The following is a 19,543-nucleotide window of genomic DNA, read 5'->3' on the forward strand; positions in this document are numbered from 1 at the left end:
GAAGGTCCAGAGAGACACTTGCAGCTCCAGAGTTGCAGGTTGGAGACCCCTGATGTTTGTAAACCAAAACTTACTGCATTTTCTTTTTATAGCTGTAGGCCTTTTTTTAAAGGAAAGAGACATTTTGCGTGTAACAATGCGATTAATCGCAGCATGTCATGCGATTAATCGCGATTAAAAATTTTAATCGTTGCCCAGCACTAAAATAAATAAATACATAAAGGCTGTGTATAGTTGAAAATTAGCAAATGTTTTTGTGATTACTGGATATTTTGTGAATGAAAAAGGGAGTTAAATGAAACACTTGGGAAGAGACAAACGAAACTTACAGCTAAAGCTTTTGAAAATAAAATTAAAAGGCTCAAAGGAGAACGTCAAGCAAAGGTAAAAGGGATCAAAGGTGCAATAAGAGAAATTACAGATCTTATTCAAAATGCTGATAATGTTGGGAAAATACAGACATGTCTTGAAAATATATCAAGCCTGTATAATGAGGCAGATCATCTTCATGCTATGGTTATTCATATGCTTCCTCTTGAAGAACAAGAAAAGCAAAATGCATGGTTTAACAGTGTTAAAGAACATAAAATTGCTTTTGTGGCTGAAACAAGAAAATGGTTGTTAGAGGTGACAAAAAAACCTGTTGCATTACAAACAACAGCAGTGGGTCCTGTTGGTCCATCAGGTCACGGATCCAATGTTTCCAATGGTAAAGAGACATGTATGGTGAGGAATATTAAAAATGTTGTAGATGACGTTTGACCAGGATGACAGTGTTTCTAATGTGTCTAGTAGAATAAAAGAGACATAGTACAGTGGTAAGCAAGTCCGCTTCCTCCACAACATCATCAGCTCGATTAAAGGCTGAAGCTGAGACAGCTGCTCTTTTGGCTCGTCAGAGACTGCTGAAAGAAAAGCATGTTTTAGAGGAGCAGCTGAGGAGACAAATGGAAGAGCGGCAGGAGCAGCTGAGGAGGCAAATGGAAGAGCAGCAGGAGCAGCTGAGGAGAAGGAAGGAGGAGCCAGATCTGGACATGGAACTGGCTGCTTCTATGGCTAAAGTGAGTGTGTTAACGGCCTCGGAAGGTTCTTGTGTGCTTCATGTTTCTGCAGATGGGATGAACAGCTATCTGAAAAGAGGAAAGAGAACACAGTTGAATGCTAATGCTGCAGCATTTGTGCCTGAGTTTAACATGGAACCATTGACTGCAGAGGTTGTAGATGATGTCCTTTCTCTCAGTTACGCTGCTGTAAGCTGGAGATAAATAACAACATTGGGCTTCCCGCTGTAGTGACTGGGGCCGGTCTGCCTATAACATCAAATGGTGCTTTACATCAAACAGCTACACATAAAGATAGATCAACGTTTCCTCACAGTTCTGGAAAAGCAGAATGAAATAAGATTGGCTGAACAACAGTCGCTTTTTCTTTTACCTAAACGAGATCCACAGGTTTTTGATGGTGATCCACTGCAGTACCAAACATTCACAAGAGCTTTTGAACATAACATTGAAGGAAGAACTTAAAGCCAGAAGGATTGTTTATATCACCTTGAGCAGTATATGAAAGGTCAACCCAGAGATTTAGTCCAAAGTTGTCAACACTTGCCTCTTTCTCACATATTCAAAGGATATTCAAAGGCAAAGTCACTACTTCAACAACATTTTGGTGATCCATTCAAAATAGCTTCTGCCTACATGGATAAAGTGCTTTCCTGGCCAATGGTTAAGGCAGAAGACATCAAAGCTTTACAAGCCTACAGTTATGTGTTACAGGAGTCGCAATTCCATGGGAAATTCCTTGAGTGACTTGAACGTGCTATCAAATATGCAAACCATTATAAAAAAACTTCCTTATAAGTTGTGGGATCAGTGGAGAAGCACGGTTTGTGATATTCAGGAGAAGTTGTGCCGTAGAGTCACATTTCAGGATATTGTGGAGTTTGTTGAAAGACAAGTTAAGATAGCAAATGACTCTCTTTTTGGAGATATCCAAGATGAAACCTCTATTTATTTGTTTATTTTCATTATTTTTTAAACAGTAACATTTTATAAACATGTTAAAACATCTGGTGAAAAGGGATGAGGTCTGATTTTGGTGTCAAAACATGAAGATTGCTTCTTTTCGTTTCAGGAGTTTTTCTAATGTTTAATTCTCACATTTTCTTTCAAATTATCAAATTAGATTAATTCTGAATAATTTTTGCTGAGTATATCTTGCTTTTAAATTCTGTATCAGAACATTTTTCTATTATTGTCAAATCGACATCATCAAACATTTTTAGATAAATCTTCAAAGTTGAAATAGAGAGAGGAGACACTTAAGAGATGAAAATCCACCTCAGTGTCTAGTTTCCTCTCCATACTTCAGTAACTATAGCAACAGACAGGCATCACTGCTGGACCACAGCAACAGACCGGTTTCACTACTAAAGTTAAAATGTTTCAGACATTTTATTCTTTACTTTCTGTAAATGTTTGGTTCTCTAAGTTTTAGTTAAAAGAAATGTCCAATATAAGTAACAAAAGCTGATGCAAAAAATGCCTCAAAAAGGGAATTAAACATATAAATAACAAAATTTCAGATAAGACAATTTTTTTTATTTTCAATAGGACAGGGATCTGGACTACAGTCAGACCAGTAAAAATACATACTGGTGGAAGTCAGGAAGGATAATGTCTAGTTTGTAAATAATCAAAAATCTAAAATATTTTTTGGGGAGTATACACCATCTTTCTCCAATTTAAAACTTTACTTATAAATAGGAACATGGATCAACTTACAAATATCTTATCAGATTGATCCAAGTCCCTGTTGGAGTGAGTCAGCAGATTTCCATAGAGAGCCACTTTGCATCAGCAGCACCATGCTCCAGTGCTCTGGGAGAGTTTATAGTCCTGAGAGTTGAAGACTGGATGACTGACAGCTGTCCTTCATGACAACAGAAGACACAGAAATCCTCCTCATGAAAAACATGACTTTGATCTGCGTCCTCATCTGGACTCTCCTCTGCTGCTGCTTCACAGGTAAAGTCCAGAGAATCAAACTCCTCTCCTCTATGAACATCCGTCCCTCTGAAATGAAGCCGACTAAACCATGAAGCTGCTTTATGTTTTTGTCTCTGTATCCTCAGAGTCCAGAGGACAGTACACAGTGACTCAGCCTGCAGCAGTGACATCTGATCTGGGACGAACCGTCACCATCAAATGTAAAACCAATCAGAATGTTTTTGTTGGTAGTAGCAGTGGCAACCACTACTTAGCCTGGTACCAACAGAAAGAAGGACAAACTACTAAACTCCTCATATACTATGCTAGCAGCAGAGCATCAGGAATTCCAGGTCGTTTTACAGGCAGTGGATCAAACTCTGACTTCACTCTGACCATCAGTGGAGTTCAGGCTGAAGATGCTGCAGTTTATTACTGTCAGAGTTTTCATTACATCAACAGTCAAGATGTGTTCACACAGTGAAAAACAGTCGTACAAAAACCACCCTCAGTCAGACTGAACAGATACTGAACTGACTGATGCAGAGACTGATACAGTTCACTGAACACACACGCACACACACACACACACTTTAACACACACCATTGCTTCAATAACAAAACACACTACTTAATAAAATTTTGGATAAAATCTTGATTGAGAATTTTTCTAATCATCATCCACGATTTACTAAAATGTTTAAACAGAATTAATTTGAACAAATTTGTCACAGAGAAAATTTCTGTATGTGACCTTTGACCTCAGCTTCACAGTTAATTTGCACAGTTTTAATGTTTTTAAATATATAACCTGGGAAAAAAATTTATATTTTTTTCTCCCATGAATAAACAGCACATATTAAAAGGTAAACACAGGAATAAAAACACAAAACACAACATTAAAACAAATGAAGTTCAGTGTCTGCACAGCTCTCATCAACTGATGTCAGATCAGCTGTCTGCAGTCTTTATTATGATCTTTACAAAGACCTGCTAATGAAGTTTAAACATCTTTCTAACACACAACCAGATTAATTACTGAATGTTTCTTTCTGATGTAATCTCCTGTAACTAAAGCAATTTTATTTTACTTTTAAAGCTAAAACCTGCATCATCACATCTGGGTTCAGCAGAGCAAAAGTTTCTGAAACAAATGTTTAGCATCATGTTCCAGGTCTGTGGAAGAGTTTAGAAGCTCATTAGAAGTTCCTCTAATGTATTGTGGTTTACTCTGAGTTAATGCACCGTGTGGCCTTTTATTAAACCATTTTAAATTAATGTTTATATGATGACACACTTCCTACTAATATTAAACATATTTTAAAATATTTAAATAGATACACAAACTCTGACACTACAGAAAAACTCTTTAATTTTCAGTTTACAAAACCTGAAATTGGATTTATTATTATTTCTAAAAAGTATTAAACACTGCATTATGATTTTTTCTTAATTTTATACAACTGGTGGGATTGTTTTTCAAGATTCTTTTTAAAATTTTATATACAAAAAAAGTAACATTAATGAAACACTTCTCTTCATCAAAAAGGTTTTTATTAAACTTATAAAATCCCAGTTACAAAAAACAAAGAAAAACTTAAGGACATGAACAACAAAAAGATTAAAGTGAAAATAAAGTAAATCAGAACTTAGAAGAAAGGAACAGTGTTTAATACTGAAGAAGAAGAGCTGTAACAAAATAAAACAAGGATCAGATTTCCAGTGAATCAGGTCAGTACTGGGAACACTGGTCTCTCCTCAGTGTCTCTGAGAGTGGAGTCTGGGAGCCCTGGGTGGCCTCACAGGTCACAGAGCCCACGTTCCTCCACTGGTCTGCAGGGACCCTCAGGGTGCTGCTCCAGCTGTAGTGGCCGTCCTTCTGCAGCACCCCGGGGCTCCTGCTCTCCTCATAGCTGCTGCTGCTGCTGCCGTCCACCTTCCAGGACAGACTCCAGTCTGAGGGGAAGCCCTTGTTGGCCAGACATGTAAGTGTGGCATGGCCCTTCTTTATCTCCTCACTAGAGGGGGGCAGCACCGTCACGGTGGGACGGACTTGACCCACTGCAGAAAGAGAAGACACGTTGTTGACATTAGGTGAAACGCCGCCTCAGAGTTTCACTTCTTGCTTTTACCTCAGTAACCATAGTAACGGACAGGCATCACTGCTGAACCACAGCAACAGACAGGTTTCAGTACTAAAGATAAAAATGTTCAAGACATTTTAGATGATTTCAGCTTCTTGTGATTCACTTTGCTTCAAATTAAAATCATAGATTAGAATTTAAACCACATCTTTCACCTTCACACCATCTTGTCTGCATTGTTAAATAAATTCTTCACTGTTTTCACAAATTATTATTTTTATATCATTTAAAGAATGTAAAATCTTTCACATCTTCTCTTTCCTCCTCCCCATAGTAACCACTACAATATAATGACATTAAATTAATCTCCCACATGCAGTGATGTAAGTAAGTAAAGTTTATTTATAAAACACTTTTCACAGATAAAAATCACAAAGTGCTGGACATAAAATAGCTGCATTAAAACAACATAAGTCTCATAAAATAAATAATAAACATCAACAAAAAGCTTTTCTGAATAAAATAGTTTTCAGCTGCTTTTTAAAAGAGTCCATGGAGTGGACCACATGGAGGGACAAATGTGGAACTTTCTACCTGATACGTGACGACATGGGTCAGTATATTTACCACATTTCTGGTTAAAGACACAAAAACTTCTTCTGATGCGTCTGGAATTTTCTTTCACATAGATACTAAGTTTGGACAGAAAAACTAACTAGTTTAAAGAAAAACTTTAACTTGTTAAGTTAACAGATTGAACATGTTAGAAACATTTTGGATCCTCATCAGTTTTCTGAAATCTAATCATTTCCTGACTAAAACAGTAAAGACTCAGATTTTGAGAGTTTAAACTGATCAATTAAATAATGATCTGATTCAGAGACAAAATTTCTCTGCAAACTTACGTTATCAGTGAGACAAAATAACACAGAACAATATTACTGAAGATGGTTTTAGTGTTTCCAAATATAGAATCTCACTTTACCAAATAATTACACCAATCATATAAAACCACATTTATAGATTACCAATTTTCTGGTTAGGACATAAAAAATAAGCAAATGTTTATATTTTGATTGATAAAGAATTAAATGTACTTACAGTTAACATCCAGTCTGCTTCCTCCACCGAACGTGTACCACAGTGATACAAACTCATTGAACCGCCGTACAAAAACCTCTGACTGTACAGAGACACGGCTCTCTGACTCTGGAACAAACAATGCAGCATGTTTTTATTTAGACATTTGTTCATTTTCCCCAAAGACTTTGTTTTCTTTTAAAATATAACCAAATAAATCTGATTTAGATAAAATTAAAGATGAACCTAATCCACTAAATGACTCTGTAACAAATATTCTGAGAAGAAAGTAGAAATAATGCGTTTAAAAAGTCCACTGGGTGAACATGGTTGTGCTGGTGGAGTGGATTTTGATGAACTGCAAGATCAGCAGTTTGATCCCAGAATTTTCCATAATCCTCATCATTGGACACTGAACCCCACATCGTCCCCGATCACTGTTTTGTTACTGTAGAGAAAAAATGATGCATTCAGTACAAAGACTATATGATAAGTAGCGCTGGGTGAGCTGGTAGATGAATGAGTAGAAAGTTCACATCTGTTTTGTAGCATTTAGATAAAGATTAGGAGGCATTATATGTAAACTTTTTCTCTACAACATAAACTTTCCAATATTATTCGGAATCTAAAATTATTACGACATAATATTAATATAAACAAAATGATTCATCGATAAACATTGCTGGTCAGAATTGACCCGAACATGACAGAAGGGCTAATACAAAGCTCCCTTTTTAAACAGCAACATTCATCAACTGATAAACATCATCATCATCATTAGATTGATCCAAGTCCCTGTTGGAGTGAGTCAGCAGATTTCCATAGAGAGCCACTTTGCATCAGCAGCACCATGCTCCAGTGCTCTGGGAGAGTTTATAGTCCTGAGAGTTGAAGACTGGATGACTGACAGCTGTCCTTCATGACAACAGAAGACACAGAAATCCTCCTCATGAAAAACATGACTTTGATCTGCGTCCTCATCTGGACTCTCCTCTGCTGCTGCTTCACAGGTAAAGTCCAGAGAATCAAACTCCTCTCCTCTATGAACATCCGTCCCTCTGAAATGAAGCCGACTAAACCATGAAGCTGCTTTATGTTTTTGTCTCTGTATCCTCAGAGTCCAGAGGACAGGTCACAGTGACTCAGCCTGCAGCAGTGACATCTGATCTGGGACGAACCGTCACCATCACATGTAAAACCAGTCGGAATGTTTACTATGATGGCAACCATCGTTTAGCCTGGTACCAACAGAAAGATGGACAAACTCCTAAACTCCTCATATACTATGCTAGCAGCAGAGAATCAGGAATTCCAGATCGTTTTACAGGCAGTGGATCAAACTCTGACTTCACTCTGACCATCAGTGGAGTTCAGGCTGAAGATGCTGCAGTTTATTACTGTCAGAGTTATCACTACATCAACAGCCAAAATGTGTTCACACAGTGAAAAACAGTCGTACAAAAACCTCCCTCAGTCAGACTGAACAGAAACTGAACTGACTGATGCAGTCCACTGAATACACACACACACACACACACACACACACACACACACACACACACACACACACACACACACACACACACACACTCTAACACACACCATTGCTTCAATAACAAAAAACACTTTTGGATAAAATCTTGATTCAGAATTTTTCTAATCATCATCAACAATTTACCAAAACTTTTCAACAGAAATAATTTGAACAAATTTGTCACAGAGAAAATTCCTGTATGTGACCTTTGACCTCAGCTTCACAGTTAATTTGAACAGTTTTAATGTTTGTAAATATATAACTGGGGAAAACAATTTAAATCTCAAAAACATGAGATAAAATTGTTTTGATGGAAATATATCTAAGTGTAAATCAGATTTAAATCAGATTTTTTTATTGATAATGTTAAATGAATCAATGATAGACAAAATTATTGACAGTGATGTTTGACCTCATATTTACAGTAAAACATAAGAAACCACGAGTTCAGAAAACCGATTAAAGAAAAAAAACATTTCATAACAAGAAACCTAATTATTAAATATAAGTTAAAATAAATAAATAAATGTCTCAAATAGAAAACCATTATACTACATATGATGAAATTCATCATGTCTAATCTGATGTCATCAAAGCTGCAACAGATTTAACATTTTTAACAATTAACACATAAATTATTGTCGTCATCTTTCAATTTATTCCCGTTCACTGAAAAGCTGAACAACTGTAATATATGGAAACATTCATCTGATGAAGATGTTCATGCAATTTTATAAATGTCCAGATACATTAATGAATGAAGCATGAAGACTTGAAGAAAACTCACTTGATTGCTGACAGCTGTTCCTACATGGAGTTGAGACAAATTCATTCAACTGTACCTGAAAGATAAATTTCATATGTTGTGGTTCTGAATTTCAATAAATTCACAGAATCAGCATCTCTTCACGACACATGACTGATTTACTCGGTAAAATGCAGCAGTCAGTTCAGTTTCTGTTCAGTCTGACTGAGGAAGGTTTTTTGTTTTTACAGTGTGAACACATCTTTACTGTTGATGCTATTGTAACCCATATGAAAATTCCTCTTAAAGGTCATGTTAGATATCGCTATTGAGTTTTCCTGGTTTTCCATGAAGGCACCATTTGGTCACTTGACATCTGTTCAGCCAGTCCCACTTCCTGGTAGTCTCCATACAAGCCATCCGACAGATGTGTGGGAGTATGGGAGTGGGAAGGCTTTAACAGGTGAGTCTTGTCCAAATGCTTTCCATTTTGTGTGGTTGATTATTGTTTAAAACTCCGTCGTATGTTGTAGACGCTGCGAACCCACTGCTGACACCAGGGCTCTCGTGTGGGACGATTTTTCAAGAGGATTGGTGAGTCTGTTTGTTTGCTACATGCTGTCAGCATTAGCATGCTTGTGCCTTGTCCACTAGCATAATGCTAATGTAGCATTACACTACATTAGCTTTACGTTGAATAAGTTATGTTCATTGTTAGGCTAGGGGTTTTAAAAAAAAAACTATCTTGGCCTAGCATGTATTTTAAATTTACTTTTGGTTTTAGTAGTGTTTCTGTCAATGCACTTTGATTGCATCATTTGAATTGTATTTGCATTTTTGTATGCACATGGAAATGACTTTAAATGTTTGATGGTCGATGATTTATAATTTAATGATATTTTATTATTTAATGGGTGTACACCAAGACAAACCTAGCTAGTGGGTATGAACTTGAATAACTGAATGTTGGCCTTGTTTTTCTGATGCAGGCCAGGTGTGCCCTGTTGGGTACAGAACCTTCCGGATGGCGAGCTAGATGCAAGAGCCTGAACCCTGTAACACACCCTCTGCAATCTGGTAGGGGGCTGTTTGCAAGCCAGCCCACTCCCATCTTTATTTCTTTTGCCCTGCTCACCGCTCACATCCACACCAGTTGAATAGCGCGTATATGGACATTTATTCAATTTTCATGGACTCGGTTTATTATTGGACAACTCCTACATACTGCATTGTGAAAGGTGAACAGAATGATTGTGACCTAACTTGGTGAAATTGATGGAGCAAAACTCAACTGGGTTGAGTTTGCATACTGGCTCGTTACATGTTGTGAATCATTTGGATGCAATAAGTCAACTCCTGGAATTGAATTTTGTGAACATGTTTTCCCTTAATCCTGCAGATTGTAAATATTGTACATATTGTAATTTGTTCCACGTTATCATGGTATAAATTCACTGAAGGTCAAAATCTTGACCTAATGTAAAAATTTTAGATGATAAAGTGCAATAAATTTCTATAATTTATATTTTTATTCAGACATTTATTCATTTTTTTTCGTTTGAAAAATCAAGATGAAAATAATCCACTAAACGTCTCTACAAAAACAAATGTGAGAAGAAAGAAGAAATAATGAGTTTAAAAAGTCCACTGGGTGAACATGGTTGTGCTGGTGGAGTGGATTTTAATGAACTGCAAGATCAGCAGTTTGATCCCAGGATTTTCCATAATCCTCATCATTGGACACTGAACCCCACATCGTCCCCGATCACTGTTTTGTTACTGTAGAGAAAAAATGAAGCATTCAGTACAAAGACTATATGATAAGTAGCGCTGGGTGAGCTGGTAGATGAATGAGTAGAAAGTTCAAATCTGTTTTGTAGCATTTAGATAAAGATTAGGAGGAATTATATGTAAACTTTTTCTCTACAACATAAACTCTCCAATGTTAATCTGAATCTAAAATGATTACAACAAATATTAATATAAACTAAATGATTCATTGATAATAATCATCAGATTGATCCAAGTCCCTGTTGGAGTGAGTCAGCAGATTTCCATAGAGAGCCACTTTGCATCAGCAGCACCATGCTCCAGTGCTCTGGGAGAGTTTATAGTCCTGAGAGTTGAAGACTGGATGACTGACAGCTGTCCTTCATGACAACAGAAGACACAGAAATCCTCCTCATGAAAAACATGACTTTGATCTGCGTCCTCATCTGGACTCTCCTCTGCTGCTGCTTCACAGGTAAAGTCCAGAGAATCAAACTCCTCTCCTCTATGAACATCCGTCCCTCTGAAATGAAGCCGACTAAACATTGAAGCTGCTTTATGTTTTTGTCTCTGTATCCTCAGAGTCCAGAGGACAGGTCACAGTGACTCAGCCTGCAGCAGTGACATCTGATCTGGGAGGAACCGTCACCATCACATGTAAAACCAGTCAGAATGTTCATGTTTGGAGTGGTTACCATCTGTTAGCCTGGTACCAACAGAAAGATGGACAAACTCCTAAACTCCTCATATACTATGCTAGCAGCAGAGAATCAGGGATTCCAGGTCGTTTTACAGGCAGTGGATCAAACTCTGACTTCACTCTGACCATCAGTGGAGTTCAGGCTGAAGATGCTGCAGTTTATTACTGTCAGAGTTATCATAGCGGCTATGTGTTCACACAGTGAAAAACAGTCGTACAAAAACCTTCCTCAATCAGACAGAACAGAAACTGAACTGACTGATACAGTTCAGTGACCAGACACACACACACACACACACACAAATTCAAGAACCGGTAAATCTTAAGAATATTTGTTAAAAATATGAATATTTCATGACAATTTTATCAACTGAAAACTATCTTGGTGGAAACACACATTATATGATTATAGAGTTGTGTTTTATCTATTTCTTCATTAATATCTATAATGGTGTGCAGAAAGCATCATGGAGCAGCATCATGTGACAGTCATAGAAAAAGCTTGTGACTTTGTGCTAGTAACTGTCTTAATCGTACTGAACTTAAAAGGTAAAAATGATGAAAACACTGATCATCATCAGTAAACTTACCAAGGAAATAATAATTAAAAGTAGATAAAACATCCCCCAAATTTCCAGAATATTACTTTAAACAACAATGATATAAAACTTTCCTCTGAGTCAACTGAAACCATTAAAAAGTAAAGAATAAAAACCCAGTTAATACTGTGGAGCTCAAAGTCTGTCCAGCAGAAAGAAATGGAGCAGTTAAGCTCAGCAAGGTCTATTTAGTGACTACAGAGTAGCTTTCAGTTGTATCACATGACTCTTGATGACATGGAGCTTCATTTTTACCTTTGGGATCAGATTCTCTAAATCTGATGTATTTGTTTACTTATTCTACCATTTTTTTTTTCATGCTGATATAAATGTTGAAACATTTTCCTTTTGACAATTATCATCTGACCCAAAGATTCCAAACAATTAAAGACTAAATATCAAGTCATTTTAACCTCCAGGTTTTAACTTTCAATCATAATTTTTATTGTTGTTTTCATGAGAAGTTCTTAAGATGCTGCATGAAGACTTGAAGAATTTTCACATTACAAAACCACCAAATAATAACATCCAAACATTATAAAGATTTTTACTAACTAATGCCTCCAATTTATGTCAAATAAGGTCTTATTACTAAATTAAGCTGTTTTAAGGAACCTATTGACAAGCAGCTGCATTAAATGATTCCCAGAAAATTTTATTTCCTGTTTCAAAAATCTCACATGTGAGGATGAAACATGATACCATGTAGAGGACAGCTGCAGCTGACTGACTGTGTGTGTTTGCATATGTGTCCTGCCTCTCTGCTCCCAGCTGTTAAGAGGTCAGTGTTGATCAGTGGCTGTTCAGACCTTTCAGAGACACTGAACACACCAGCAGCACAATGATGATGTCACTGACTCTACTGCTGACCACCCTGGGGCTCCTTGTTCAGGGTGAGAAACAAACAGTATTAAGCTCCATGTAAATGTCAGACTTCTTTCTCCTTTTTTAATTGTTAATTTTCTTCCAGTCAGACTTACTGTAACAGCTTCTCTCATCTTCTTTTAGGTTCATCAGGTGAAATCATCCTGACTCAGACTCCTCGATCTCAGTCTGTTGTTCCTGGACAGACTGTTTCCATCAAATGTAAAGCCAGTTCCAACATGGGTGCCTACCTTCACTGGTACCTTCAAAAACCTGGAGAGGTTCCTAAACTCCTCATAAATTATGCTACAACTCGTGTGTCTGGAGTTTCAGATCGTTTCAGTGGAAGTGGATCTGGGACTGATTTCACTTTAACCATCAGTGGAATCCAGACTGAAGATACAGGAGATTATTACTGTCAGCAGGGTGGTTACAGCTGGCCGTTCACACGGTGATACAACATCGTACAAAAACCTCCTTCAGCTGGAGAGGAACTGATCTGAATGAGCTGCTCACTGAAACCACAACACAGCTGAATGTAATGGTACACAACTTTATAATATAAGACCAGACAGGGATCAAAGTTCAGCACTGATCTTTGAAACGTGTTAATGCACCAATTTAAACCAGCAGAAGAAAATATCCTCATCGTGATTGAAATGTCCAGATTTTTCTTTATAAATCATTCATCCAGTTCAGGACTGTGTGAGATAAACAACCATACAAGATCCCACTCCTACCTTATAATCAATTTACATTCATCAAGTAACCTAACAGGCATGTTTTTGTATGATGGGAGGAAGCCACAAACACAGAAGCATCATACAACCTGAAATTTGAGCCAGAAACCTTTTTTGGTTTGAGTCGACAGTGCTGATCACCACATTCAGCTCTGTTATTTATTCAGTTACAGCAAATATTTTCTTTCTTTCATTTTACAGAAAATGTTTGAAGCAGCTAAATTAATGAGGCCAGAATTAAAACATGATATGGACTCATTGACTTGACTGCAAGTAGTCATGTGGCCACTCAAGTCTCTTTATCAGAGGTCAGAGAGGGTTGTATTCATGTTTTACGTATGTGCAGTTTTCCCATCAGATTTTTAAATATGGAAACGATTAAACTCATAAGTTAATTATTGGGTTGATAAAAACAGATGGAGAACGCAAAATATTTATTCTAGATAAAGATTTTTAAATCTTTATCGATAAACATTGATTCTATTACAAACATTCAGTATAAAACTAATCAGTTTTTATCAAAACACAGAAGCACAAAATTCAGCTTTTATGAGGAATCTTGTGCAAGATGTAAAAGTTCAGTGAGGAGGAAGATGATTTTATTCCAGTCACAGCTTACAGACCAGTTTTATTGCTCAGTATGAACCATGGGGACACCTGGTTTATATATATATATATATATATATATATATATATATATATATATATATATATATATATTTATTTAACAAATCTATGTACAGATTCTTATAAAGATTTCTTTTAAATTATTAATGAAGAGCAGAAAATATTATCTACATTTTTCCTATCATTTTAGTCTGTAATTGTTTACATTTCGAGACTTTTTTTTCCATCCATCTTCATCCTGAACCTCCTTCATCCTGTTCAGATGTGGCGCTGGGGGTTAATAAAGATGTTCCAGCAGTGCCAGGAGGAGATGAAGGGAACACTCTGGACAATTCTCCCTCCATCATGGGATTGTTTTTCTTATTTAATGATTTCCTGGAAATAACTTTACTTGGAAAAATTCTGAAATGAAGGCCTGAAAAACATTTTATTAATGCCAAAGATAAAAGTTTTATAATTTTGTGGTGTTATTTTCTTCATGTCCATACATTGGTTCATGTCTGACTAATTGATTGATCCAAAATCATGATCAGGGTGGATGTTATCTCTGTGACATGAAAATATTTTCTTATTTGTAAGTAGTTACAATAATCTGGTTATTTTTTCTTTTATCTTTTTTTATTATCTGTGCAAATAACCTATAAATTAAAAGTAGGAGAAAAGACAAAGAGAAAGATTTAGAATCCAGTGTGATGTTGCATTAAATCAGGTCAGTACTGGGAACACTGGTTTCTCCTCAGTGTCTCTGAGAGTGGAGTCTGTGAGCCCTGGGTGACCTCCTGGAAGTGACCTTTGACCTCAGCTTCACAGTTGTATTGTTTGAAAATATATGTGTTAAAAACAGTTATATCTATCTCTACATTTAAACTCACATATCAAATAAAAAGAAACTACATAAGTAAATAAGACTCAAAGAAAAACATTTATTTGTGGATATGATTTCTAAACAAAGACGTACAAGTTAGGATAACTGATGACTCTTAATTCTCAGTAGGCATGAATGTGAGTGTTTGTCTCTGTGGTGGACGGGTGAACTATCCAGGTGTCCTGTCTCTCACCTGCTAATTGCTGAGATAGGCTCCAGCTTGACTGTGAGCCTGAATTGGACTAAGTTGAATAGAAAATAAGTAAGTGAATAAAAACAATTACTTTTTCAAACAATTTGCTTTCTTATTAGAAAAATAAAGTTTGAGCATTTTTGACAAAATTGTGCTTCTGGACGCAGACTTATAAATTATATCAGAAAATGCTTTAAATCTCAGATTACCCCTGTCCTCTGGTCTGCAGTCCCTTGATGTCCATTTTTTAAGGATGTTTCTTTGACAGTTCCAGGTTGACATAGTTTGGCTGTGAACATCTGGTCTAGTGTAGCGTGACAAGCTTAGCTGTTAACATCAGCTGCTTTGTGACCACACACCTCTGGGTTAGCAGCCAAACGGTTTGAATTAAAGACATTTTTCTTGCCGTATTTATATGAATATATTTTCTCATATTCCTGAGCAGGAGAAAATATTAATATCTACATATTTTTCTTAAATGTTCTATAATTGATCAAATTTCAGAGGAAAAACATTACTAAAATTTTTCATAATAAAATTACTATTTATTTTTCTTTTTTTTTTTCACCCTGAAATACAAACAATTAGTATGTGTCTTTATGTTACTTCAACATTTTAATACTCTGGTATGTGTTATTAAATGTAATGAATAGAAATTTTGTTTATTTCATTCTCTGAATATCTTTTTTTTTTACATTTTAAGAAAACAAAAAATGTCTAAATGAACAAGAAAACAGACAAAATTTGAAAACAAACATCTTTATTATCTGAAAACATGAACGTCTTTATTATAAGAGGAAAAATATGAAAATTAGGAGAAAGACAAAGAGAAAGTTGAAGAATCCAGAGTTAAATCCCAGTGAATCAGGTCAGTACTGGGAACACTGGTCTCTCCTCAGTGTCTCTGAGAGTGGAGTCTGGGAGCCCTGGGTGGCCTCACAGGTCACAGAGCCCACCTTCCTCCACTGGTCTGCAGGGACCCTCAGGGTGCTGCTCCAGCTGTAGTGGCCGTCCTTCTGCAGCACCCCGGGGCTCCTGCTCTCCTCATAGCTGCTGCTGCTGCTGCCGTCCACCTTCCAGGACAGACTCCAGTCTGAGGGGAAGCCCTTGTTGGCCAGACATGTAAGTGTGGCATGGCCCTTCTTCATCTCCTCACTAGAGGGGGGCAGCACCGTCAGGGTGGGACGGACATCACCTAGGAGACACCAATCAGATTAGAGGACAGGAACCACACAGCTGTCAATCAAACAGCAGACATCTTTACTGTGAGAAAGTAGATTTTCTCCTTTAAGAGGTTTCTATCAGATGTTTTCCTGCTCCAACAATCACTGACTCACATTGTTTCACTTCCCTTTTAGAAACCTCTCATGCATTTCAGCTCAGAATCACTTTGAAAAACGTTCAGACATTTGCACGTTTTTACTTTGGTTCCAATAAAAATAAAATAAATAAATGAATAAATAAAAAAATAACAAAGCAACTTACTGAAATCCACAACTCACAACTTCATCAGAAAAGTGCTAAATAACAAAATCATTTCCAGATTTAATTGTTCTGTAGTTTTTTAAAATGTTTGTTTTCTGTTTTAGAAAAAGTTTTAATGTTACAAACAAATGAAGCCAAACAAAAACTATTAACATGGATTTTCATAAAAATGTGAAAGACTTTTAGCAAAGCTGATCTCTAATTAGGTTTAATAGAAATATTTCTCTTTAAACAAAAGTAATTATATTTTTATTTCTACTTCAGACAAACATTAAACTAATAAAGAAAAACTTGATTTAACAACACAGTCATGTTAAATAAAATCTAAACTTACTTCCAAGCTCCAGTCTGGTTCCTCCACCAAAAGTCCACCACAGTGATACAAACTCATTGAACCACCGTACAAAAACCTCTGACTGTACAGAGACACGACCGTCTCATATATTCACACTGAACTAAACCTTTGAGCCACAAGATGAAGTTATTAGAACGTTTTTCTATCACCTCCAATTCCTCATGATACATTATATTGTTTCCTAAAATGTCAATATTCTTTATGAAGTGAACGTTGCATCTCAGTGAACAAATTGTTCAACATTTATTTATTATAAACATTTCTTTGTTATTCTGATCATGAACAGAAAATGTGAAATATGAGAATTTAACTTCTTAAATGAAGCAGAATGAAGTTTTACTTACTTCCAACATCCAGTCTGGTTCCTCCACCGAACGTGTACCACAGTGATACAAACTCATCGAACCGCCGTACAAAAACCTCTGACTGTACAGAGACACGGCTCTCTGACTCTGGAACAAACAAACTACAACATGATTAAATGATGTAGTTTCAGGACATTCAGCTAATGTAAAAACTTTAAATGATAAAGTGCAAAAAATGTCCATCATTTATATTTTTATTCAGACATTTGTTCATTTTCCCAAATACATTTTTCTCATTTAAAAATAATTAAAATCAAATTTAAGATTAAACTAATCCACTAAACGTCTCTCAACAAAAATATTGTGAGAAGTAAGAAGAAATAATGACTTTAAAAAGTCCACTGGGTGAACATGGTTGTGCTGGTGGAGTGGATTTTAATGAACTGCAAGATCAGCAGTTTGATCCCAGGATTTTCCATAATCCTCATCATTGGACACTGAACCCCACATCGTCCCCGATCACTGTTTTGTTACTGTAGAGAAAAAATGATGCATTCAGTACAAAGACTATATGATAAGTAGCGCTGGGTGAGCTGGTAGATGAATGAGTAGAAAGTTCAAATCTGTTTTGTAGCATTTAGATAAAGATTAGGAGGAATTATATGTAAACTTTTTCTCTTCAACATAAACACTCAAATGTTAATCTGAATCTAAAATTATTACGACATAATATTATTATAAACTAAATAATTCATTGATAAACATCATCATATTGATCCAAGTCTCTGTTGGAGTGAGTCAGCAGATTTCCATAGAGAGCCACTTTGCATCAGCAGCACCATGCTCCAGTGCTCTGGGAGAGTTTATAGTCCTGAGAGTTGAAGACTGGATGACTGACAGCTGTCCTTCATGACAACAGAAGACACAGAAATCCTCCTCATGAAAAACATGACTTTGATCTGCGTCCTCATCTGGACTCTCCTCTGCTGCTGCTTCACAGGTAAAGTCCAGAGAATCAAACTCCTCTCCTCTATGAACATCCGTCCCTCTGAAATGAAGCCGACTAAACCATGAAGCTGCTTTATGCTTTTGTCTCTGTATCCTCAGAGTCCAGAGGACAGGTCACAGTGACTCAGCCTGCAGCAGTGACATCTGATCTGGGACGAACCGTCACCATCACATGTAAAACCAGTCAGGATGCTCATTATAATTATCTTTCTTATTATTTATCCTGGTACCAACAGAAAGATGGACAAACTCCTAAACTTTTCATGTACCACACTATCACCAGAGAATCAGGGATTCCAGGTCGTTTTACAGGCAGTGGATCAAACTCTGACTTCACTCTGACCATCAGTGGAGTTCAGGCTGAAGATGCTGCAGTTTATTACTGTAAAGGGGAATTTGATGTAAACAGCTTTGAGCGGTTCACACAGTGAAAAACAGTCGTACAAAAACCTCCTTCAGACTGAACTGAAAGTGAACTCACAGATGTGGAGACTGATGCAGTTTACTGCACAAACACACACACACACACACACAAACAAACAAAAGATTGTCTCTATGAAAGTTACTTAGGTCTTTTCCTCTTGCCAATTTGATACAAAATGCACACCACTGAAAACCTAATCTAATAATATCCCTGCAACAACACCACTTTGCACTTCTTCTTTCTCAAGCTGTTACTCTGCATTTGTAGAGTGTTGAGTTTTGCAACATGGTGTTGCCTCAGCTTTTGAAAACTGGACACATTCAATGAGGCTGAAGTAATGGTTGTCAATGCCATCCTGAGTTTTAACAATATGGTGAAGATCAAAACCTATGTTGACCCTGACAACATGGCTGAACAAAGGAACAGTTTACTGATGTGCTGCAGATGAAATGTTTGTAGAGCAACGGATGCAGCGCTCTGCACCTTGACTGCACCTGTGCTTGGAATCAGCAGGCCTCTGTTGGTTTTTAAGGTCAGTAGGTGGCAGAGGTGTGGACTCGAGTCACATGACTTAGACTCGAGTTAGACTCTAGTCATAAATTTAATGACTTTAGACTCGACTTGACAAATTTATAAGAGACTTGCAACTCGACTTTGACTTTCACTGAATTGACTTTTGACTTTACTTTGACTTTGGCCTCTTAAGAAGCCCTCCACCGCCCCCTTGATTTCCTGAAACAAATGTTTTAATGCTGCTCCATTAGCTGCAGCATCACCACCTTCTCCTAATTACCCACAATACAGAGAATCCTCTTATCCAATCAGGTAGCAGGAGACAGGGTCAATCAAGAAGAAAAAAAGAAAAAAAAGTCATGAAGTAGCAGAGCAGCAGTAGTGACAAAATGGTATCAAAGGTTATTTCGTTCACTTACAGGAATTACGAGGTTGTCAATAAAAAAAGCATTGCAGTATGTAAAACATACGGGCTTAAAATTACAGACAGGGACTCAACAATGTCCAACTTTGTTCGGCATTCGAAGTTGCACAAAGAACGGTAAGTCAGTCATCAAAGTTTGCAAGTTAATGTTAGCTTAACTTTAGCATGGCGTTCACAGCAATCCAATGAGCCCACCACAAAGTAAACGTTGTTTTTTCTCTGTAGCACACACTCTGTTTCA

The 19,543-nt window shown here is 36.8% G+C and overlaps 2 long non-coding RNA genes and 5 gene segments (V, D, J or C); 5 read left to right on the plus strand and 2 right to left on the minus strand.

The window, feature by feature from the left end:
* The first annotated feature begins 2,974 nt into the window (after positions 1–2,974).
* LOC121656382 lies at positions 2,975–3,471 on the plus strand. The segment is given in 2 exon segments: positions 2,975–3,026; positions 3,134–3,471. Coding segments are annotated over 2 exon segments (390 nt in total).
* A 1,053-nt stretch (positions 3,472–4,524) lies between these two features.
* LOC121656728 lies at positions 4,525–7,023 on the minus strand. The gene is made up of 2 exons (XR_006013448.1): positions 6,173–7,023; positions 4,525–5,048 (listed from the first exon to the last, which is right to left on the minus strand). It is a non-coding gene; the product is annotated as an uncharacterized LOC121656728 (long non-coding RNA).
* Positions 7,024–7,105: 82 nt separating this feature from the next.
* LOC121656383 lies at positions 7,106–7,597 on the plus strand. The segment is given in 2 exon segments: positions 7,106–7,161; positions 7,269–7,597. Coding segments are annotated over 2 exon segments (381 nt in total).
* Positions 7,598–8,834: 1,237 nt separating this feature from the next.
* Positions 8,835–10,416, plus strand: LOC121656732. The gene is made up of 3 exons (XR_006013452.1): positions 8,835–8,893; positions 8,964–9,024; positions 9,420–10,416. It is a non-coding gene; the product is annotated as an uncharacterized LOC121656732 (long non-coding RNA).
* Positions 10,417–10,623: 207 nt separating this feature from the next.
* On the plus strand, positions 10,624–11,818 carry LOC121656710. The segment is given in 2 exon segments: positions 10,624–10,675; positions 10,783–11,818. Coding segments are annotated over 2 exon segments (375 nt in total).
* A 414-nt stretch (positions 11,819–12,232) lies between these two features.
* Positions 12,233–13,684, plus strand: LOC121656716. The segment is given in 2 exon segments: positions 12,233–12,392; positions 12,508–13,684. Coding segments are annotated over 2 exon segments (363 nt in total).
* A 1,853-nt stretch (positions 13,685–15,537) lies between these two features.
* LOC121656384 lies at positions 15,538–17,443 on the minus strand. The segment is given in 3 exon segments: positions 15,538–15,983; positions 16,973–17,080; positions 17,437–17,443. Coding segments are annotated over 3 exon segments (441 nt in total).
* Between the last annotated feature and the right edge of the window lie 2,100 nt (positions 17,444–19,543).

The sequence above is a fragment of the Melanotaenia boesemani genome, chromosome 17, assembly GCF_017639745.1.
Source record: "Melanotaenia boesemani isolate fMelBoe1 chromosome 17, fMelBoe1.pri, whole genome shotgun sequence".
Taxonomy (NCBI): Eukaryota; Metazoa; Chordata; class Actinopteri; order Atheriniformes; family Melanotaeniidae; genus Melanotaenia; species Melanotaenia boesemani.